The sequence below is a fragment of the Pyrus communis genome, chromosome 3 (genome assembly GCF_041283825.1).
Source record: "Pyrus communis isolate YQ-2024b chromosome 3, ASM4128382v1, whole genome shotgun sequence".
In the NCBI taxonomy this organism is placed as follows: Eukaryota; Viridiplantae; Streptophyta; class Magnoliopsida; order Rosales; family Rosaceae; genus Pyrus; species Pyrus communis.
In genome coordinates this window covers 22,707,212-22,728,943 of record NC_142567.1, presented here as the reverse complement: position 1 = coordinate 22,728,943, position 21,732 = coordinate 22,707,212, and the positions used below count along the sequence as shown (strand labels likewise).

Genomic DNA, 21,732 nt, shown 5'->3' with positions numbered 1-21,732 from the left:
ACCACATAAGTCGGTCTCTGTTTAACTTAAACAACGTGCGGAAGAATTGCTTTGGCAAAGAATGCTGTGTGCTCACACCTGCTCCATCAAAGTAGACCTTCACATTTTGTTTTGGCATAAATTGCCAGGCTCAAGTGGAAGCCTTCATTTTTTGCTCATATTATTCCTATGTTGCTTGTACTAGGCATTATAACAAACACTTGGTAGGCATCGTTTCCATAACATACGATACACCATTCTCTTAAACGTCAGTTTTGTCGGGCCAAGTTCCACAAATGGGCTTATAACATTGACTGGTTTGTTGTGGTGGCGATAACTTGACTCTCAAGTTTTCAAGTTCTCGACCTATCCGACTTTGCTAAATTTGATAGAGAGACATCATTTGCACTTTGAGCGTAGCTTTCAGAACAAAACAATTGAATTTGACAACTCCTGTTTAACAATTTCGTCCAAAGAATAAGTTACAACAATTGAATCAAACAATGGCTACGATACAACATGAACGATACATTCATGGCACAACCAACAAAGCAATTGCCCCAAAGAAGCAACTCCAAGAATTGTGCTTCTTTGTACACTTATTGAGGATGCTGATTGAAACATCACCAATGCTACTGCTTTTCTCTAACTTGGTGTATTATTATAGTCCGCAGACTCCGGACTTTTTGCGGAGCAGACAGAAGAAAATTGACAGAACCTGCATTTCCATCGCTCATCCTCAGGAGTATAACTGGCTTCTCGCTCTCCTAACCAGAACTCAAGACAACCCTGTATTTTATTCTTGACCCAATCAGAGTCGTATGCAAACTCATCTTCACCAAGTAACGAATGATCTTTCTGTAACTCATATCTGACTCAAAAATAGTCATATCAGTATCTTCCCAAAAGTTATTGTGACCAAGCAAATATAAAAGATCTCGCGTATAAATTTTATACTCACCTCAATAGCAGTTGGTCATGTGCAGAGGGCAGCATGCTACATGTGTTTCTATAGTATCTCACTATGTCATCAAGGGTCTGCGCAACCAAGAGAAATTTTTTACCTATACATGCATGCCTTTGAAGTGGTAATTATCTGAAGAATCTATGTCACAAAATTTTGTTTATGAACTAATAAACAAAACAAATTACTAAAAAAATGCATCTTTAATATCAAGTGATTGGTTTTAGAAGCCAGTATAGTGATAACGGGAACATCAAACAATAGAACCCCAAAAATCCTGATTTCCTAGACTAAATGTATCTAATAATTCAATGGAGCGACTTTACCTCTGCTGGAAACCCTGAGTTAGCAGTCATCTCTCTGATTTCTTCAGATAAGATGCCACGAGGATTTAAGGAAAAAGAAGTGAAAAATTTCTCTGATGGGAATTTATCAGCAACTAAATCATCCCAAATGTACTTGTAGCACATTAATTGAAGCCTGCCAAAATAGAGTGTGACTTCATTTTGGTGCATTTCCTCATCAATGGCAACAAAACATCAGCCCAAAACAGAAGCTAATAAAGGTGCATACCTTCCATTTCTTCGTTGTGGTTCAGCAGGAAGTGTATCTTTCACACGAGTCTTTGTGTCAACTAATATTGGGAGTCGGTTGGTTTCCGTAACAGGCATTCGAATCTCATCAATCACACCCACCATCCATACCCCTTCTGCAAAACCTATTCTGATATCATAAGAAAGTATAGCCAATCATTGAAGGAAAGGAGGTTAAGAAGATCAATGCTCCGATATCATCAATTCTATCAGAGAGAAACAGAGAATTGGCTGTAAGTATAGAGCAAAAGAAAGAGCATGCCTATCTGAAATACCAATATATAAAGGTAAGATGTTTTTCTAAGACTTTCTCAATCAAGTTTCATTTTCAGTACTGATGTTTCAGGTATCCAGAGCATTGTCTCATTAGGTCCCAAAAACTACATCTGCATCACCATCAGCAATCACTCATGTGTATTTCATATTATTTCAATCAAGTACATGACAAGCTGTATATTCAGTTAAAGGGCGCCATAATCTTACAATCCAGGATTCATACTCATATCCAACCCATACAAAAACCGCCAAACAAAGGATCAGAGCTGCAAACTTAATCCAGACATCATTCCTCACAGATGATAACTACTTTATGCAACAATAATGACCCATATGATCCATTTATTAATTGATTATAATGGTAAATAAGCCCTAAGAACGCCTTTATCTAACTCATTACGACAAAATGCCCCGCAAAGATAAATTAGGAAATAGAATGATAAAGCTTGGACCTCACTTGGATTGACAGCATCACAATATCAAGTAGCTCCATTCAGGAGGTTAAGGGCCACCTAAACAATGTATCGGGAGTCCAAGATTGAATCAAGAGACGTAGATGAATTAACTTACAGTGGCAGCTCACGTGTCAATCCTTCAAACAGTAATTGATTTACACCAGTTATAAAATTCAGAAGCTTCAGAGCCCATCTATCTTCAGTCGACATGACACGAACTTTAACTCTTTTTACAACCTGCTCACAAATATAAGCAGATTCTAAATGTGCATAGCAAACATGGGGGCCACGGAAAGGTAAGGGAAAGTGCTTTGTACTTTAACAAGAAAGAAAAATGAAATCGGAATTTTATAAAATCCTGAATTCTAACTTGACTACCAAATTGAAAAATGATTTCAAACTGCTAGGAGTCAGCTAATTCATGCAGGACAAAACCCCAAATAGTAATCACTTTTTGAATGCTCACCTCTTCTTCAAGTTTTGCATGGCGAGCAATACCCGCTTTCATAGCCTTACTCTCTTTTCGCTTGCCAACAAGGAGAACAAACTCCATTTGTTTTTCACACCATTCCTATAATTGACATGTAATGAGAACAAATCTAAGTAAAATATATTTCGACTCGTTAAGATGGATGGACAGAAAACTCAAATTAAACCCTCTCACAGAGTAATAATAGCGTTCAGATTACTGAAGTTGTTTATTCATAGTTACTACTACACCCCGCGCGCATTACCAATACTATCTGGAATAAACGACCATACATGGAAATTGGAAGCATTCACAAACTCACACCGGAGAAACAGAGATACTCAATCGGATTCCACCTCATCTTCGATTTTTCAACCGAAGATTATGCAATTTTCAAATTGGAAATGATAACAAAATGCTCTTGTAAATCAATTTTTTTTTTTTTTTTTTTTTTTTTTTGCATTAGATTCATACGCCTTCGATGTGTCATTGAGAAAAGCAGTAATATTCAAACCAATCTACTGCACAAAATCATTGTCATCTCATCGCCATACAATTCAAGAATCAATTGATCTCAAACAGTCAACGTAATCATCCATACCCATTACCAAAAACCCCATCTGATTCACAATCAAACATTAAAGATTCAAATTTGACAAATAAAAACCGAAACCCATTTCGCAAAAACTCCTAAAAAAGAATCCCAAAGCCAAGAAACTCCATACCGTGGCAGTAATGTCGGTGACATACAACCCCTTCTTCCTAAACCGGTGCAAAAACGAGTCAGCCACCCGAGTCTTCTTCTGGGCACTCTTCAACCCACCCGAATCCTCAATATCGGGTTCGGAACAACCCGATAGCCTCCTCTTCGACAAAGCCGTGATCGACTGAATAGACCTGACGTTGCCGTGGAACGAAAGCGTTGAGGACCGAACTGCAGGGATGGCAGAGAAGGAAGCGCGAGCGGAAACAATAGCAGCTTCGAGTAGAGCCATCTCTTCCTCGCTCACAATCTCGATTGGGATTTCTGGCACGATTGCATCGTTCCCCTTGTTGTTGTGGTTGAAAGGTGAGTCGGAGATTGACTCGGACGGTGACTCGGTCATTTCGGACGAGTCTGGGGAAATGTGACCGTTAAGAGCTCCACGCTTATGGGGCAAGTTATCGTGGTGGTTTTTAATTTCGAAAGTGTCGGAATAGTTTTAGTTGTGTACGCTACAACCATTAAATTATGGTGCTAATTGTTGCATGTAAGATTTACCAGAAGTTGCTTTTTTCAAAAGAAAACTTGTGAAGAAAAATGGGAGCACAATGGACTGGGCCTGGTCTCACTTTTCAGGTTTAGACTTCTAAGATCATCTCTAAAGGAGATGTGATTTTAAATAAAAAATTTAAATTTGACAATTTATGTGACATTTTGATATATTTTAAAATTTTACTTCCCACCTGATATTTCAAATTAAATTATTACGTATTCGATGATGCGTTAGAGCTTTTTTTTTTTTTTTTTTTTTTTAACAGCAACTTCTAATTGATTACGTATTCCTTGATTTACATTTGTTTTCAATCATCCAATGGAATTTCATTCGCATTCTCATTTTACCAACTAAGATTTTGAGTCAAATTATATTTGACTTTAAAAAATGTTAGTCATTTATGACTTTGAAGTTATGTATAAAGTATTTTATATATAATCGTAAGTTAAAACTGAAACTACCCCCTTTGATTATACACAAGTTTTTTTTTACTCAACGTTTTTACTAAAACACCAGAGTAAAAAGTTAAATTTAATTATTTATGCATTGTGAATTATATAACTTGCACTATTATATTTGAAGATCTCCAATTCACCGAAAAGTTTAAGAGTATATGACTAGAGATAAATGCAAAGTTATACTATTTTTTTGTTTTTGAACCACCAATATTATTTACACTAAGAGGAAGGAGATGGGTTAAGTCTCACAATGTATTATCAATAATGTAGTTCAAATTCGTATTTGACGATAATTAAACTTAAAACATCTCATTTACAATATTCAACTCTGGATTTAGAAGCATGACCCTCAATTAAAAGAGATTTTTAATGTGCCCAGAACACAGAGCGGTACACTATATGTCATTATAGAAGATAAGGAAAATGATCTGTATTTCAACATTGATGGCCACTTTTATCATTTACTTCTATCTCACTGCATGTTAATGCTTTTATTGATCATAATTTAATAGTTGTATTTTTGTTCACCACCCTCAAGTGGTGGTAATGATCACCACCATATTTATCATTGTTAGATGAGTTTAAATTTTGAGATTTGTGTCTATCTATTACACATATCTCGAAATTTAAACTCATTTAAAGGGTGGTAGACATCACCATCACTTGGTGAGCAAAAACATTCCCTAATTAAATGAGATAATATAGCCGAATCCAAGTGGTCTCGGGACCCAGTGGTCCCAGAACCATCCAGAAGTCTAAATAAGTGCTTGTGAGAAGCTCTGAATGACCATCTAATGGTCTAGACAAGTGGTGGAAAAGAGAAGACCACCCTGACTGTGCATATGTTGTACAACATAAGCTTTGAACCAAGAAGAAAGACCACCATAACTCTGTTGTTCTTAGACCTTGGTTCCAACGAAGAAGAAAGACTCTCTCTTCATTTCCCACTTGACCAACTCCCCACTTTTCTCTTTCTTTTTTTTTAATTGTTTTTCCAATCAGTTGTGTCATCTAACATTTTAATTAACAAACGGATGAAAATTACTCAACCAATGCTTTTATACCACATATTTGACGCCATTATTTCTTTTAAAAGTCACTATAAATTCACACGCTCTAAAAAATAGTTCGTAAAGTACTACGAACTCATAATCATTTGAACTTTCATCTACTAAAGCAAACTTATGATATTTTTAATGTTATATGTTTAATAATAAACCTAATTAAAGTAATAAACTCAAATTCTTAGTACAAATACAGATTTTCAAGTGTAAATATCCACATATTTATGTGATATATATAAAAAATTAAATCAACCTAGTCCGCCTAGGATGGCCCCCTAGTTTGTTGCCCGATTAGTGCTTAGCGTACCTTAACTATGACCATCCGATGTTAGAATCTTAGATCCACCACTAGATATAACCAACACACTCGTTTTTGAAGTCATCAAACTTAATAATGTGTTGTCTCATTAGTCCTTTTCACTAACAATGTCTATTTTTTAATTAAATCTAAAAAATCTAGAAATATAAGACAGTTCAAACTCATAATAAAGTTTAAGGAAAACTAATGAAAATGACTCCAAATATTCGCATTTTAATCAAAACTCATCCATGAACTTTATTTAATGATAAAGGACAAAAAATAAAATAAAATAAAAACATAAAAAACACCATATCACTAGTACAAAAAACAGTTTGCGTCACGCAAAGTCAAAAAGCATTGCCTGAAAATTAGCCCAACGACATATTCGTCGCGTGCAAACCGTCACATAAAGTCCGTGAAAGCAGGGTTTGCGCAACGAAGAGATAACATGCGTCGCGCAAAAGGCATTTGCACGACAACAACACATGTGTCGCACAAAAGGATTTTGCGTGACAACAGAAACTGCGTCACGCAAAGATCTTTTGCATGACGACAACACTTGCGTCGCGCAAAATGACCTTGCAAGACAAGAGAACCTGTGTCACGTAAAGAGCTTTTGTGCAACGAAAAAGTAACGTGCTTCGCGCAAAGAGCTTTAGCGCAAAATATTTTTTATTTAATTTTTTTATAAATATTTTAATTAAATTATAAAAAATAATTAATAAACCAAGAAAAAATATTTAATTATAAAATATATGAAAATGTACATACAAGATGTTCGAACATAAAACAAAAATCTACAACAAGCAATACAAATAAACAAGCCGAATTGGAACCAGCGAAATAAATAAAAAGCTTACAAGTGAACAAACTAAAACTAAACTCTAGAGAGCAGGGAACCCAACTAACCCCTATTATTTTCCAGCAAAATTTTAGCTGTTCCTTGTCATAACTTCTTCACCAAGAGATCAACATCATGTTCTGGCTCTACGACCAATCTAAGAGTAGGCGCATGGCGGTACTTGGGGGAAAGCGAGAAGGAGAAGTTGGATACTCTGAGAGCTATCAGAACCTTGAGTTCAACCATGGCAAAGTTTTGTCCAAGACACCCTCAAGGACCAACTCCGAATGGCATGTACAAGTGTGGAAGTTTGCCTGTGATCCTATTCGCAAACCTGTTGGGGTTGAATGGATACAAATCGAGTCCCTATAATTCCGAATTAGTGTGCAATGTTATCACCATTATCCAAAACATTGATACCCTTTGGAACCTGAATGTCCCCGAACTTCATGTCCTTGAAAGCCTCTCTTAACACCACACTAATCGAGGGATATAGGCGCAATGATTCATGAATCACCATTGTTAGTTGCACACATCATTCAAACAATCAAGTTTATGGTAACTGATGCATACCTTCATGTCCTTGTTAGCAACCCAAAGCTGTTTTTCACAACAAATGTAATCGCCATTATCTAAACATTGATACCCTTTGGAACCTGAATGTCCCCAAACTTTATATCCTTGAAAGCCTCTCTTAACACCACACTAACCGGGGGATATAGGCGCAATGATTCATGAATCACCATTGTTAGTTGCACACATCATTCAAACAATCAAGTTTATGGTAACTGATGCATACCTTCATATCCTTGTTAGCAATCCAAAGCTATTTTGCACAACGAAAGTACACATTCGTCGCACAAAACTGTTTTGCGCAACAACAGTCTTCGTCGTGCAAAGTTTTGTTGCTCAAAATGTCTTTGCGTGACGTTTTGTTGTCATCGTTGCGCAAACACACTTTGCGCGACGCAATTTGCTTCGTCGCGCAAGTATGTTTTTGTACTAGTGTATAGATCGGCGAGCATACCCCCTCCCCCCCACCCCCCCAAACAAAAAAAATCCACCCCCATTGTCAGCTAACATTAAGCCATTATCATTATTATATTTTTCTTAGAATAATATAAAGACTTCAAATTGAATAACATTTTCCTAGTTTTATTTTTGTGGTGTTGTTTCCAATAGTAGTAAGATGATGAGAGATTTTTCAATGTGCCCAGAATACAGAGTGATACACCACATCTCTATACAAGTTGTGAGATTCTTGTGTTAAAAAATAAAATTTCCCACCACTTACATAATAATACGTGGTGTAGAAAGTTAAGATTGTAGGTGGAGGAGAAGAGGAAGCTGCAGATGGGCGGGCAATAGAAGAAAATTAAGTAATTGGTGTAGAAAGTTAAGAAATTGAAGAGATACAAATAAAATTTGATGAGTATCGAAGAAAATTAGAATAAGAAAATGTGTTTGGAATGTGAGAATGTGCCAAGAAAATTCAAGAAGAGGAGAGAGAAGAATGTAGTACCGTAAAGTTTCATAAACAGTGTAGTACCATTAAGTTTCATAAACAGTGTAGCACAGTTAAATTTCATAAACAGTGTAGTACCGTTGAGTTTCATAAATAATGTAGTAAGTTTCATAAGCAGTGTCGTAATTTTTCATAAACAGTATAGTAAGTTTCATAAACAGTGTAATAAATTTCATAAACATTGTGGTACCGTTAAGTTTTATAAACAATGTAGAAAGTTTCATAAACAGTTTGTGTGAGGATGCGTGGATCCACTCGTCAGATATTTTTTTAAATTTATTTTAATGTTAAAATTATGTTTTTTTTCATTAAAGTTTATGTTCTTTTGTCCTTTTTATTAAAATTTAAGAGTTTGTTATTAAAATTTAAGTCTATTTAATTAAATATAAAATTATAGCATGATTTTTTATTAAAATACACTTAGCCCAAGATCTTGTCATGAAAGTTCCCAAAAGTTTAAAGGTTTGTTATTTAAGCCGATTTATGGAGTCGAATATGACAAAAATATTATTCCTACCATCTATTTATATCATATTTCTACTAAAGAGCAAGTGGCCATTTACCACAGTGGTGAAAAACAGTTGAGTCCTTGCATAACGGCGTGAGTTCAAATCATGTCGGTGACTAATCTAATATCTAATATTTCTAACAAAGATGAGATCTATATGTGCTGATTGACTCTATTTCTAATATATAATCTTTATAACAGAGATAAAACTCACATGCGTTGTTGAGTTTTACCTTTAATAAAGAGATAATACACAATAATAGTACAAGTAGATGATAAATGAAGCATTACTTGTAAAGTAAACACAGTCGTTTAAAACTAGATAAAAACAAAGAATCCTTTAATAAAGAGATAATACACAATAATAGTACAATTAGATGATAAATGAAGCATTACTTGTAAAGTAAACACAGTCATTTAAAACTAGATAAAAACAAAGAATCTGAATCGTTTCTGAACAGGAGGAGTAGATCGTAGGCAGGTTGGTTTATTCAAGCTGCGTCAAGTGATAACTCTGTCTCTGTCTGTCACGCTCTCACGCTGTGTGCGAATATTTCTCTTTCAAACCCCAACTGTGTCTAAACAATAAACCGCCAGCAAACCCCAAATCTGCATGGCCGACACGTGTCCCCCCTCTCTCCCTCTCCTCTATAAACCCCACACTTCACCCTAAAGTTTAATTCACAGAAATCATCACAGAGAAAGCAAAAAAGAAGAAAAAATGGGAAACAAAATGATGAGGCTTGTGGTTTTGTTGCTGGTGATGTGCTACGGAGTTTCAATGACAGTGGGGTACACTGGTGACCAGGATGAGGGTTGGAGGACAGGGACGACGGAGGAGAAAGAAGATTGGAGGGAGGAGCAGGAAAGCGGTGGGAGGAGGAGGTGGCCGGAGGAGAAGGAGGAGGAGCAATATCCGGAATGGGGAGGGGTAGAATCGAGAGAAGATAGGTTTTTGCTGCCAGAAGCAAAGCATGTAGTGAAAACTGCAGCAGGAGAGATGAGAGTGGTGATGAGTGCGCATGGTAGGGCTGTATATAAGCCCATGCATATTGGGTTTATTACCATGGAGCCTAAGTCCCTCTTTATTCCTCAGTATCTCGACTCCAATCTCATCCTCTTCGTCCGCAGAGGTAATCGTATTACTAATCGACTAATTAAGAGAATTTGTTTTCTTAATTTTGCCTTTACTTTTTAAAGGGTATAGTGGATAATGGAATCTTAATTTTTAATATATTTCTTAATTATTTGCTTTTATTTTCTTTTTTGTGTGGATATTTGCATTTATTTTTGTGATTTGAATATTATGCATGCAATTGTGGAAAGTAGGACTTCCAATTTTTTTAGTGAACAATTCCCTTTGATGGGTTGTTTTTGAATTTGATTCTCATGATTTGTGGAAATGAATTATAATTGTTTGGTTGCAGGAGAAGTAAAGGTGGGGTTGATCTACAAAGATGAATTGGGAGAGAGGAGATTGAAGGCAGGGGATGTGTATATAATTCCAGCTGGGTCTCCATTTTACTTGGTGAATACTGGGGAGGGCCAGAGGGTTCACATCATTTGCAGCATCGACATTTCTGAGAGTTTGGGAATGGGTTTGCAGGTACACAACAACAAAAAATATATAATTTCTTAAATTAATCATAAAAAAATCTAATTAGGGTTTACCGTAATTCAAACTTTCAGCATCCGTAAAGTAATTTGAGTGTTTTGGAAAATAATGCAGTCTTTCTTCATTGGCGGAGGAAGCAACCCACAGTCCGTTATTGCTGGATTTGACCATGAAGTACTTGCAAATGCCTTCAATGTAAGTACATCACAGCTTTATTATGATCAGTTCTTAAATTTAAAATTGCTACATAGTATTTATCATCGTATTATTATAAGTAAGAATCCATTCAAATTGATATATGAAATCCACAAATACGTGACACCAACCCTATAATTTTTCTTGTCAAAATTAAGCACACTATAATTTTTCTTGTCAAAATTAAGCACGTGACATGCGTTAAATAGTGTGGTTGGTATCCCGGATTTATCCATTAAAGGGGACTCATGCACTTTTTCATGTGCCTTTGACAGAAAATCTAAAGAAGTGTGAGGACCAATGCTCCACGTTTTGTCGAACTCGGATATTAATTTGAATGGATTTTTATATTGCAATGGGGCGTTCTCCAATTTTCTGTATAATTAACAATAATCCTAGAACACACCAAATTTTGTATCAAATTTTCTAATGTTAGAGCTTAGAGGTACATGAGTTCATTTTTGAGAAGGACTTGCATGAATTGGGACCCGTGGTGGCATCATCCCTATCATGCAAGTGTTTTCTGCTGATCTGGAGTGAACTCAAATTTGAATAATGGAATATTACCAGTCTACCGCATCATCTCGAAACTCTCTGAGTCTTTGATTACATCAATTGGTAAACAATTTAGTAAACGAATTTGGGGAGTGTTGCAGTACCTTGTGATGTATTAAACGTCATCATATGCTTTAATTAGTGTGATCAGAAATTAAAGAAACAAATGCGTGTCCAATATTGCAGGTCACGTCATCAGAACTAAGCGAAATGTTCACAAGTCAACAACAAGGTCCGATTGTCTTTGTGCCGGAATCTCATTCGCCAAGCGTCTGGTCGAAATTCCTCCGGCTGAAACAGCAAGACAGACTTCAAGAAATGAAGAGTATGTTTGACATCCAACAAGAAGATCATCACCAAGGCAAATCAGAAACATGGTCATGGAGGAAGCTCTTGAACTTGGTGTTTGGCGTTGATTCGAACGAAAACAAGAGGCAAGATGACTACGACAAGAAGAGGCGAGGTGACTATGACAAGGGCAAGGGAAGAGGAAAATCACCGGACTCTTACAATCTCTACGACAAAAAGCCCGACTTCAGAAACAATTACGGATGGAGCATGCAGCTCGATCATTCTGATTACTCACCGTTGGAACACTCTGGAATTGGCGTTTACCTTGTCAACCTCACCGCCGGTTCAATGATGGCACCACATGTGAATCCCAGAGCGACAGAATACGGCATAGTGTTGAGAGGCTCCGGAACGCTACAGATTGTGTTCCCAAATGGGACACAAGCCATAAATGCCAAGATACAAGAAGGTGATGTGTTTTGGGTGCCGAGGTACTTCGCATTCTGTCAAATCGCGTCAAGAACCGGGCCACTTGAGTTCTTCGGATTCACAACTTCCGCGCGGAAGAACAGGCCTCAGTTTTTGGTCGGTGCAGCATCCGTTCTTCAGGAGCTCAAAGGACCAGAGCTTGCAGCTGCTTTCAGCGTGAGCGAGGACCGGTTGAGAAAGTTTATTGATGCTCAGCGTGAGGCAGTGATCTTGCCTACGGCACAAGCAGCACCTCCGTACAGGGAAGAGAGGAAGCCACCGAAGGAGGAGGAGGAAGAGAGGAAGCAGCGGCAGCCGGAGGAGGGAGAGAGAAGAGAGGGCGAGAGAAGGGGGGATGCAGGAAGGGGCAAGGGAAGAAGGAAGGATGACAGAGGGGACAAGGGTAGGTTTCAGAGGGTGCCGGAGGTGATCAAGAGTATTGGGAATGACATGGTTATGGAATTTGATTGAGAGAGTCTCTGTGGTGAATAAAGAGTCTTGCTTTGTGGAGTTTTTATTTTTCAAGGTTATTTAGGAGCTTTTTGTTAATGTTTTTAGCTTTTGTACTCGGTCTTGTCTTTCTTCTTTTGGTTAAAATTTGTTGTTATGTTACGTTTGTGAATGAGTTGCTCGCGAATAAGAAATGTACTACTTTCTGTTTTTGTTTGGTGACCGTCGGAATAGCTTGTTTTACTGTTAGTGCGATCTCAATCATCTTGTTGGGCACAGAAACTCAACTTGAAATACCAAGAATTGTGTCGTGACTAACGCAATGTGAATGAAACGGATGAAGGAGTGTGGAATGAACGGGGTGAGATTTTAAAAACCAGATGGTACACCCTTCACGGTCTCGAGACCCTCAAGAACCAATACTCCTATTGGTCTTAGTCTATAGTGTTCTCAAAACCCTCTTCAAACAAAAGTTAAGAAATGTTATTGGTGCTTCCTCGGGACTTTTCATAGATTGTGCCACCTCATACTTTGGCACAATATTTTATAATGTTAACCAGCATAATATTTTATAATGTTAACAAATTGATGTTAAACTATGATGTGACAGATAATCTATAAAGAGTTTTACGTGCTAAATATTTTATAATGTTAACAAATTAACGTTAAACTGTGAGGTGACAGAGAGTGTATAGAGAGTTCTACTTTTAAGAGTCTTATTGGCATTTCTCACAGAAGTTTAATTACTGTTGAGAATGAACCACAAATTGATAAGAGAAGAAATCTTGCATGGATTTATAAGCAACTTGAGTTACTTCTCATATTATCAATTGGTCTTATGTGGAACCTCTTTCTTCATAGTATTCAAGCAGATTATCATGAAGCTCAAAGTCTGCCACATGTGAGGCGGAGAATCCCTAATAACGGTAAGAAGGCCTTGTATGGATTTATAAGTAAGTTAGACTACGTTTCATATCATTAATTGTTTTACGACGAAACTTCAGTTTTTTAAGTACAATTGAATATAGTATCTGATACTTAGTACTACCTTCAACAAATGGAATATATGACCCAAACTATTTAGCGAATGGAATATATTTAGTGAATGGGATAAGTCACACACTACAATGAATAATCCAACAGCAAGGAGTTTCTGTGGGCGAGGGAGTAAGCCTCACACCTACCATGTCAGCGGTTAACAAACAAATAGATGGACAAGGAAACAAAGTTTGACATTGCAACGAATTCATGAGTTTATTATGACATTGCTATGTTCAAAACATGAGGTATTAGTTTGTTATGTGATTCAAAGTTGAGGTGGTAAAATAGTAATTTACCCTTTTATATTTTCTTACATTTGGGCGAGGGAGTGAGCCCTGAATTTGTCACGTCATCATTTAACAATAAAATTGAATGAAAATATACAAAAGTATGACATTACAGTGTATTTTAAATAGATATGTAATATTACAATGTTTAAAAGATGAGGTATAAATTTTTCTATATAAAAAATTCAAAATAAGATATTGACGTGACTAAATTGTAACTGTTTAAATAGGAAAATAGAGAAAGGAAGAGAGATTAAGAGGAGAGAATATTATTTTTTTTTATTTTAATAAACGATATTATTTATGCTAAGGAGAGAGGGGTAAACTTAACCTTACATTAGGTTAGCAATAATATGATTCTAATTCGTTTTTTACATAATCCTCTCACTTGCAAGGTTTGCATGGTTCCGGCACCGTCTCTGAGCCACGTGCAAGGCATGCTTTTCTTTTTGGCCAGGTGCAACCAAAAACGTTAGGTATATCTATATAGTACGAAACTGAAGTTGGGGAATAGCTTGCAGAGCTTCGTCCGTCAATCTAATTTTCCCGGAAAATTTTGAAATATTCTCAGCAGCCATGAAAACCCACTCTGCTTCTCTAGTTTTAATCTCAGTACTTCTCTTTCTTCTTCCAATGCTGACAACCCATACCCAAGCCGAGGTTATAACCCTAACCGCCGACACCTTCTCCGACAAGGTAACAACTCCAAAACCCTTTCAAATTCTTCATTTTTTTGCATTCGATTTCACAGATCGAATCTGTTGAATAAGCTCATGAATTATGGCTATGATTTTACCGCTTAGATTCTTCGCCCAATTTCCGGGCAGATTGGGTAGGGCTGTGTTGTGATTATGATGTTTGATGCAGATCCTGTTTTGCAATTTATACACAGAGGCACATTTAATTAGGGTTTTTAACCCTAACCCAGATCCCATTTTCCCTTACTAGCTCATCAATCCCTGGTGATCTTATCAATGCTAATGCCTAATTAGTTTTGCCCTTCTTGTCAATTTTGTTAATTTAGTATCGGTGCCAGAATTAAATGGCGATTTGAGTCTATGAAATTGGACTGGAAGTTAAAGTGAAAAATGTTATGTGGGTTTTATAAGAACTGTATGATTCCAGGAAAACAAGAGGCTAATCAAGTAGGAAGTAATTTGGAAAGAGAAATGTATATCTCAAGCTATAGCTAATGAGACATGTATTTCACCTTTATCAACTTGCTGATTGTTTATTTGCGTATGTGTTTCTTAGGTGAAGGAGAGAGACACGGCATGGTTTGTGAAATTCTGTGTACCGTGGTGTAAACATTGGTAAGTTTTCCCTACCTCTGCCAAGTTCACGATTAGAAAAGATTATGAAGGATTGATATCCTTACTAGTAATAGCAACATTTGCTTTCAGTAAGAACATGGGTACGTTGTGGGAGGACCTTGGGAAGACAGTGGAAGGCGAAGACGAAATAGAGGTTGGGGAAGTTGATTGCAGTACGAGTAAACCCGTATGTTCCAAAGTTGACATTCATTCGTATCCTACGTTTAAAGTATTCTATGATGGTGAAGAAGTCGCAAAATATCAAGGTACGATTCAAATTTCGTTTCTGCTATATCAGTTGTGTTTCCATTCGTTGTCATCTTTGTGGTGCATAAAATCTTTTCTATTTGATCTACTCAGGCTTACTAACAGCACTTATACTATCACATTATAATCTAAACACTATTTATATGAAATTCCTGTTGAAGTGCCTTGTCTAGAAAATAGATTTTATGTGCAAGCTCCTCGTGGGCTTGGGCACGTATTTACGTGATTCACAAACCCGAATTTGCTTGTTAGTAATAACTTCCAAGAAGAAGAAAGTGTTCATATCAATTTATTCTCAATTCAGATCACTAGCGCTTCCATATTCATTATAAGTTCAATACAGATTCATTTGGGAAATCATTATAATTTATGTTGGGCATACAAACTGGCCATCACATCCGCTATTTTGTGGTATCATTTATTATCCTACAACTTGTTCTCATCAGTTGAAATGTCCTAAGTATAATAACAACACTGGAAATCCATCACAAATAAGAAGTCCTAACATTTGGCTACGTCAACATTGAAAGAGGTAATATAGTATTATTGTGGAAAAGTGGTAAATAGTACTGCACCATACCTTATCATACCCCAATGTTGATAAAGATGTGTGCATGGTTTTATATATGTTTTTATATTCTTTTTTTGGCCCTGTTTTATATTTTTGCTGGAGGAAGTGTGAGATATAAATTGCGAGAATGTTTGAGTGGTGCTGTATGTACCTGTGAAAGATTTGGCTGGTTTGTTTAGTATAGCAGTGATAGAGCTAATATTTCTTGTGGGACTAATCCTTGGCTTAATTAGTATGTACATTCGGAGAAGGATTTCCATGGTAATGGTTACATCTCCCCCGTGGTGTCCCGAGCCGATGATACGTTGTCATGTGTAAGTTTATCTTCACATGGCATGGGATGGCACGGTGGCGGTGTGCTCGTGCTGTGGATTCATTTGAAGTGAATTTGATCTGTTATCAGTCCAAATAACTGTTTCATGTAGCTGTATATATTATTTGTAGACTTTGAGTCAAGTGCAGCCCACTAAAGGCTGAGTGTTTAATTTCTTGTTCCAATAACGTATTAGACTTTCTGTGGTATAGTATCTCACTTAGTTATTGTTTCTTGTGCAAATGATCAGGGCCGAGGGATGTTGACTCACTTAAAAACTTTGTCTTAGAAGAAGCCGAAAAGGCAGCAACAAAGGCACAGCTTGACAATGATAAAGAGTTGTAGTGAACTGTCGGGTACACCTTGTGACGTTGGATTGTGAAATCTAATCTTTTGATATGACTCCTTAGTGCTCCACTGGAATCAATCGGTATGTAACAATTGAATGTCTTTACCTGGTGCAGATATGACTTGCGTGTTGAACCCGCATCAGCACACATGACTCCCAGTATATGCTTGTATGGACGTCAGCTCAGCTTCAGGTTCAGCGGTTGGGTTCGGGCACAACAATTTTGACTCGGGGTCGTGACTCCAGTGGGGCAAATACCAACTACAACTGATACATGGGCAACAGCAGCTTGTATTCATGAATGAATTTAAAAACTCTGTAAGTTTCACATGATATTTGGTTTGTATGTTCGTTAGGTAGGTGTAAATGTCCAATTTTTAAGTTATTGCAGGTTTAATTTCATCACGAATGGTTCGTGGTTGGATTTATAAGTTGTTTTCGGACATGACAAACGAATTTATATTGGAGATTGGAGATCTCTTATTAATTAGTATCATCTTGCTAACTGTCATATATGTTATAAAAGAGCATTCTGCCGAAAGCGCTTGTGCTCAAAATAATGATTTCTTAATATGATACAATTAAGTTACAAATAAGAGTGTAAACGTTAATTTGGCCAGCGAGCAAAAACACTTGCATCTTAGTGAGTAAAATACGAGTTTTTACAACCATTGGCACTCGTTCAACCGGTCCTTGTGGGAGGAAAAAAAAGGGCCGTGCGTGGTAAGTGCATAAATGGACAGAATGTACAACTTGTCCTAATAAGTAAGCACAGATTTCATTGCACAACGATTAGTTTTCACCACAAGATCGATATTTACTAAAAACAGATACACAAAGCTTGTGGGTGCGTTTGTTGTACCGGACTAGCTTTAGGAACTAAGTTGGATTGGCTTGGCTTGGGTTAAGTAGGATAAGAATAGTGAAGTGTTTGGTACAGTGGGAACTAGTACTATGGACTAGTTTTAGGAACTAAGCTGGATTGACTTGGTTTGGACTAAGCAGGATAAGAACAGTGAAGTATTTGGTGCAGGACTAAACTATGGACTAAAATATTTTTAGAACCCAAATTTTTTTTTTTATCATTTTTAATTTACTTTTACCTTAAAAAACAAAAAACAACTAATATTTGTTATAAAATATTATATTGTAGTTATTTAATTTTTAAAAACCTAATTATGTTTTAGGTTTGCAAATCCTCTCCGCCCTTATTTTAATCAGAAGAATAGACCAACTCTTTTTTATTGCAAATCCTCTGCCTCTTCACTTCATCTTCTTCACCTCCTGCCTTTGCACTTCACCTCTCCCTCTTGCCTCTTCACTTCCTCTCACAAAATCAATTGCAAATCTTAAAATCAAAGCATAGAGCAAGAAAGAGATTGAAGGAGGTGGGCTACATGTGTGATTGGCTCAAAGGTGGAGGATAAGGGTTGGATCTGGTTTGGGTTTTCTGGGTGCATGTGTGATTGAAACAACCATGATCATTCCACTGCATTTTTTTTTTTTTTTGGATTTCCTGGGTTTTCTAAGTTCGAATTTTGGGAGTTGGTTCTGGTTTTAAATAAGGAACCGCTGCAAATTTTTTGCAATTTTTTTTTTAATTTTGCGGAATCTGGGTTTGAAAGGGGTTGATGGACACAGGATAGAAGCAGATGGGAGGAACGAAGCAGGGAGGGGTGAGGCAAGCAAATTTGGCTTAGCAGTCCGACCAATTTCGGGGGGCCTCGCTAAGACACAAACAAAGCTTTTAGTCCGACTTAGTCTAAGCGAATCTCATTAAATGTAGTCCCATCGTGAATCAAGCACAAGATGAAGCCAAGATGTAACCCAGTCTAGTCCATTTAGTGAAGCCGAACAAACGGCTCCATAGAGTTCCAAATTATAGGATACTCGGGGCCTTTTAGTCATCAAATACTGGTTTCCCTTAAAAGGGCCGAATTTTCTGAACTCCATACTCCAGAGCACCATTACAAATCCATAGTACAGAGGCTTCACAAGGACTCCATATATACCAACGTTAATGGATTTAAAACAGAGACGATGACATAAATTTAACATACAAACAGATGCAAATCTGATAAAAAAAATCCTACAAGAACAAAGCAACGAACATAGAAATTCAACGCAAAAGGATATTGAAGAGACAAAACACAGAAGTTGCAGACATTAATACGAAATTGTCCAATAACCAACTACACGACTCATCTCAATGTATAAACCATAACAAATAGCATACAACACAGCTTGCCGAGCAACCCGAATCGCTTCTTGCCGCTCAGCTCCTCCAACAATCCTTGCAAGCAAAGTTAGGAGGGCTACGATGTAAAACTCATAAAACCTGCCCAAATAAACTAAGAGAGTAGCATAAAAATGGAAAATAAGCGACATTCGACAAAACTAATCCAGTTACGGCCGGATGACGACAGAACACACTTCATTTCTTCTTGGCTGCAGCCTTGGTCACCTTGGCACCGGTTGGATCCTTCTTCTCCACACTCTTGATCACACCAACGGCAACTGTCTGACGCATGTCTCTCACAGCAAAGCGACCAAGTGGTGGGTACTCAGAGAAGGTCTCGACAACCATGGGCTTGGTGGGAATCATCTTAACCATACCAGCGTCTCCATTCTTCAAGAACTTCGGTTCCTTCTCAAGCTCCTTACCAGATCGCCTGTCAATCTTGGTCAAGATCTCAGCAAACTTGACGGCAATGTGGGAGGTGTGGCAATCGAGAACTGGAGCATAACCATTTCCAATCTGGCCAGGGTGGTTCATGATGATGACTTGGGAGGTAAAGTTGGCAGCCTCCTTTGCAGGATCATCCTTGGAGTTGGAAGCAACATAACCACGCTTGAGATCCTTGACAGCAACGTTCTTCACATTGAACCCAACATTGTCACCTGGGAGAGCCTCCTGGAGAGCTTCATGGTGCATCTCAACAGACTTAACTTCAGTGGTCAGACCAGTGGGACCAAAGGTCACAACCATACCAGGCTTAACAACACCAGTTTCAACTCGTCCCACAGGCACAGTTCCAATGCCACCAATCTTGTACACGTCCTGAAGTGGGAGACGGAGGGGCTTGTCTGAGGGCCTCTTAGGCTCATTGATCAGGTCAAGGGCCTCAAGAAGGGTTGGTCCCTTGTACCAGTCAAGATTGGTGGACCTCTCAATCATGTTGTCACCCTCAAATCCGGAAATGGGGACAAAGGCAATTTTGTCGGGGTTGTACCCAACCTTCTTGAGGTAGGATGAAACTTCCTTAACAATTTCATCATACCTTGCTTTTGAGTACTTGGGAGTGGTGGCATCCATCTGGAAAAAGAAGAAATAATGAAACATGAGTTATAACTGTAAATAAATAAATACAATCATTACAACTGAAATGCAATAAAATTTCCATATAATGTATAAGGCTCACCTTGTTGCAGCAGCAAATCATCTGCTTGACACCAAGAGTGAAAGCAAGCAAAGCATGCTCACGAGTCTGACCATCCTTGGAAATACCGGCTTCAAAGCCACCAGTGGTGGAGTCAATAATGAGGACAGCACAATCTGCCTGGGAGGTACCAGTAATCATGTTCTTAATGAAATCACGATGTCCAGGAGCATCAATAACGGTGCAGTAGTACTTGGTGGTCTCAAACTTCCACAAGGCAATATCAATGGTAATACCACGCTCACGCTCAGCCTTGAGCTTGTCCAGCACCCAGGCATACTTGAATGACCTCTTGTTCATCTCAGCAGCTTCCTTCTCGAACCTCTCGATGACACGCTTGTCAATTCCTCCAAGCTTGTAGATCAAGTGACCAGTGGTGGTCGACTTCCCAGAGTCGACATGTCCAATGACCACAATGTTGATGTGAACCTTTTCCTTACCCATGGTGGGATTTCAGCAAATTATCTGCATGTGCAAAAACAAGAATCATCAAAACACAACAGGCAATTAGCCTGAAATGAATATATGATCGTGACAGCACTGGAATTCATCATAAGGAAAAACAAAAAGCAAATTTAAGACAATCTTAAGAATTAAATACAAATCAACACTGTCAAGCATTTACGAAAACATAAATTGGAACTCAGTCCCTTAGATGTTCTTAGATATGCGATCATTACCGCAAATCATTACAGGTCTGTAGGAATCATCACAGTTACTTAAATAATTACTAGAGTAACAAATTTAAAAAAAAAAATTAATGTAATTTGTAAACATGCACAACAAACAAGAGAAAATTGAACTCAGTCCCTTAGATGTTCTTAGATCTGCGATCATATCCGCAAATCATTACAGGTCTGTAGGAATCATCACTGTTGCAATCAAAATACTGAACCCAAATGCATAATATTATTAAATATTAACAAAATAAACGTTTTAAAAATAAATAACGAAATTACTTTACGCAAAAATTTAGTTGCACCAATAATCCCCAAATAAACAAGAAAAAATTCGAGGTAAAAATTTATGGAAAGCAACACGATTAATATTGCTTCAAGGGAACGAGTCACATGGAACTGATAAATCCACAAACCAGATAATGAAGCCTAACAAACTTAACTGCAAAACCCAATTCAGATTGGATCTTCCTGCATCTGATACAAGAAAGTGTCTGCATGTAAATTCAAGAACCCAGTTCATAAATCCTCGAACATTTTCATCAAAAAACGAATAACCCCTAAAACCGACGACTCCACATGCCATTTCAACAAAAACCCACAGATCTTATCACAAATATTGATCAATAAACAAAACCCAGACCATCGATTCACTTCAATCAATCAAATGACATTCAAAACGATACGATTTCAAGAACTTCGAAGCCATAAACATTGATACAGAAAGAAAATCTACATTGAGAGAGAGAGAGAGAGAGGAGAGAGATGTGCTAACCTCAAGAAAATGGAGGAGCGAAAGAAGATCTCGCGGCCGACTTTTAGACTCAGGAGCGAGATGGAGAGGATGAAGACAGTGAGGAGCTCGGGGATTTAAAGGGGAGAGACTACTGCATCAGTTTCGTTAGGGTTTCTTTCTGAGCCGTTGGATTTCAGGGATTTGATCTAACGGTTGTAATGTTTACTTATCACTGCGGCTGGCTTAGGAGTCTTGCGATGCCCTAATGCTTTATGCATGTTGTTGCTACTTTTGGCACTTGCGCATATTCTTTATCATCAAAATGACCACACTGCCCTTTCATTGCCATTTGTTTATTTACTTTTTAAGCCTCCTTTGCAGTAACGAATTACATTTTATTTTGTTTACACATGATTTGCTTCTTTGGCACTTTGGCATATTCTTTCTCAACAAAATGACCATCTTGCCCTTTCAT

At 37.6% G+C, this 21,732-nt stretch overlaps 4 protein-coding genes and 2 non-coding genes across 7 annotated transcripts; 2 read left to right on the top strand and 4 right to left on the bottom strand.

The window, feature by feature from the left end:
* Positions 1–396: 396 nt before the first annotated feature.
* Positions 397–3,978, bottom strand: LOC137716256 (exonuclease V-like protein). The gene is made up of 7 exons (XM_068455682.2): positions 3,462–3,978; positions 2,734–2,838; positions 2,383–2,504; positions 1,517–1,666; positions 1,270–1,423; positions 941–1,017; positions 397–850 (listed from the first exon to the last, which is right to left on the bottom strand). Exons 1-7 carry the CDS (start codon positions 3,840–3,842, stop codon positions 625–627), a joined length of 1,215 nt encoding a protein of 404 aa, XP_068311783.2. The 5' UTR covers positions 3,843–3,978; the 3' UTR covers positions 397–624.
* A 5,385-nt stretch (positions 3,979–9,363) lies between these two features.
* LOC137714723 (vicilin-like seed storage protein At2g28490) lies at positions 9,364–12,475 on the top strand. The gene is made up of 4 exons (XM_068453866.2): positions 9,364–9,822; positions 10,117–10,295; positions 10,419–10,499; positions 11,241–12,475. The coding sequence occupies exons 1-4, from the start codon at positions 9,411–9,413 to the stop codon at positions 12,282–12,284; spliced, it is 1,716 nt and encodes a 571-aa protein (XP_068309967.2). The 5' UTR covers positions 9,364–9,410; the 3' UTR covers positions 12,285–12,475.
* Positions 12,476–14,090: 1,615 nt separating this feature from the next.
* On the top strand, positions 14,091–16,894 carry LOC137715863 (protein disulfide isomerase-like 5-1). Its single transcript, XM_068455214.2, has 5 exons — positions 14,091–14,287; positions 14,846–14,904; positions 14,995–15,170; positions 16,306–16,411; positions 16,520–16,894. The coding sequence occupies exons 1-4, from the start codon at positions 14,168–14,170 to the stop codon at positions 16,398–16,400; spliced, it is 450 nt and encodes a 149-aa protein (XP_068311315.2). The 5' UTR covers positions 14,091–14,167; the 3' UTR covers positions 16,401–16,411; positions 16,520–16,894.
* Positions 16,895–18,539: 1,645 nt separating this feature from the next.
* On the bottom strand, positions 18,540–21,502 carry LOC137714747 (elongation factor 1-alpha). 2 transcript variants are annotated; one of them, XM_068453886.2, is made up of 3 exons: positions 21,297–21,502; positions 19,827–20,309; positions 18,540–19,720 (listed from the first exon to the last, which is right to left on the bottom strand). In XM_068453886.2, exons 2-3 carry the CDS (start codon positions 20,286–20,288, stop codon positions 18,839–18,841), a joined length of 1,344 nt encoding a protein of 447 aa, XP_068309987.1. In that variant the 5' UTR covers positions 20,289–20,309; positions 21,297–21,502; the 3' UTR covers positions 18,540–18,838. The 2 variants fall into 2 exon arrangements, with proteins under 2 accessions (XP_068309987.1, XP_088547484.1); XM_088691358.1 differs by having other exon boundaries at positions 19,827–21,015; positions 21,297–21,362.
* Positions 20,482–20,564, bottom strand: LOC137716647 (small nucleolar RNA SNORD25). Its single transcript, XR_011065712.1, has one exon. It is a non-coding gene; the product is annotated as a small nucleolar RNA SNORD25 (small nucleolar RNA).
* Positions 20,642–20,722, bottom strand: LOC137716648 (small nucleolar RNA SNORD25). Its single transcript, XR_011065713.1, has one exon. It is a non-coding gene; the product is annotated as a small nucleolar RNA SNORD25 (small nucleolar RNA).
* Positions 21,503–21,732: the final 230 nt, after the last annotated feature.

Bases quoted from the DNA above. Each gene is read 5' to 3' on its own strand.
- LOC137716256 (XM_068455682.2), bottom strand. From the start codon at position 3,842: ATGACCGAGTCACCGTCCGAGTCAATCTCCGACTCACCTTTCAACCAC. The intron at 2,839-3,461 runs GTATGGAGTTTC...TGTCAATTATAG, and splicing joins TCACCGACATTACTGCCACG to GAATGGTGTGAAAAACAAAT. The intron at 1,667-2,382 runs GTAAGTTAATTC...TTATGATATCAG, and splicing joins TTGACACGTGAGCTGCCACT to AATAGGTTTTGCAGAAGGGG.
- LOC137714723 (XM_068453866.2), top strand. From the start codon at position 9,411: ATGGGAAACAAAATGATGAGGCTTGTGGTTTTGTTGCTGGTGATGTGC. The intron at 9,823-10,116 runs GTAATCGTATTA...GTTTGGTTGCAG, and splicing joins CATCCTCTTCGTCCGCAGAG to GAGAAGTAAAGGTGGGGTTG. The intron at 10,296-10,418 runs GTACACAACAAC...AAAATAATGCAG, and splicing joins GTTTGGGAATGGGTTTGCAG to TCTTTCTTCATTGGCGGAGG.
- LOC137715863 (XM_068455214.2), top strand. From the start codon at position 14,168: ATGAAAACCCACTCTGCTTCTCTAGTTTTAATCTCAGTACTTCTCTTT. The intron at 14,288-14,845 runs GTAACAACTCCA...TGTGTTTCTTAG, and splicing joins CCGACACCTTCTCCGACAAG to GTGAAGGAGAGAGACACGGC. The intron at 15,171-16,305 runs GTACGATTCAAA...GCAAATGATCAG, and splicing joins AGAAGTCGCAAAATATCAAG to GGCCGAGGGATGTTGACTCA.
- LOC137714747 (XM_068453886.2), bottom strand. From the start codon at position 20,288: ATGGGTAAGGAAAAGGTTCACATCAACATTGTGGTCATTGGACATGTC. The intron at 19,721-19,826 runs GTGAGCCTTATA...TTCTTTTTCCAG, and splicing joins TGATTTGCTGCTGCAACAAG to ATGGATGCCACCACTCCCAA.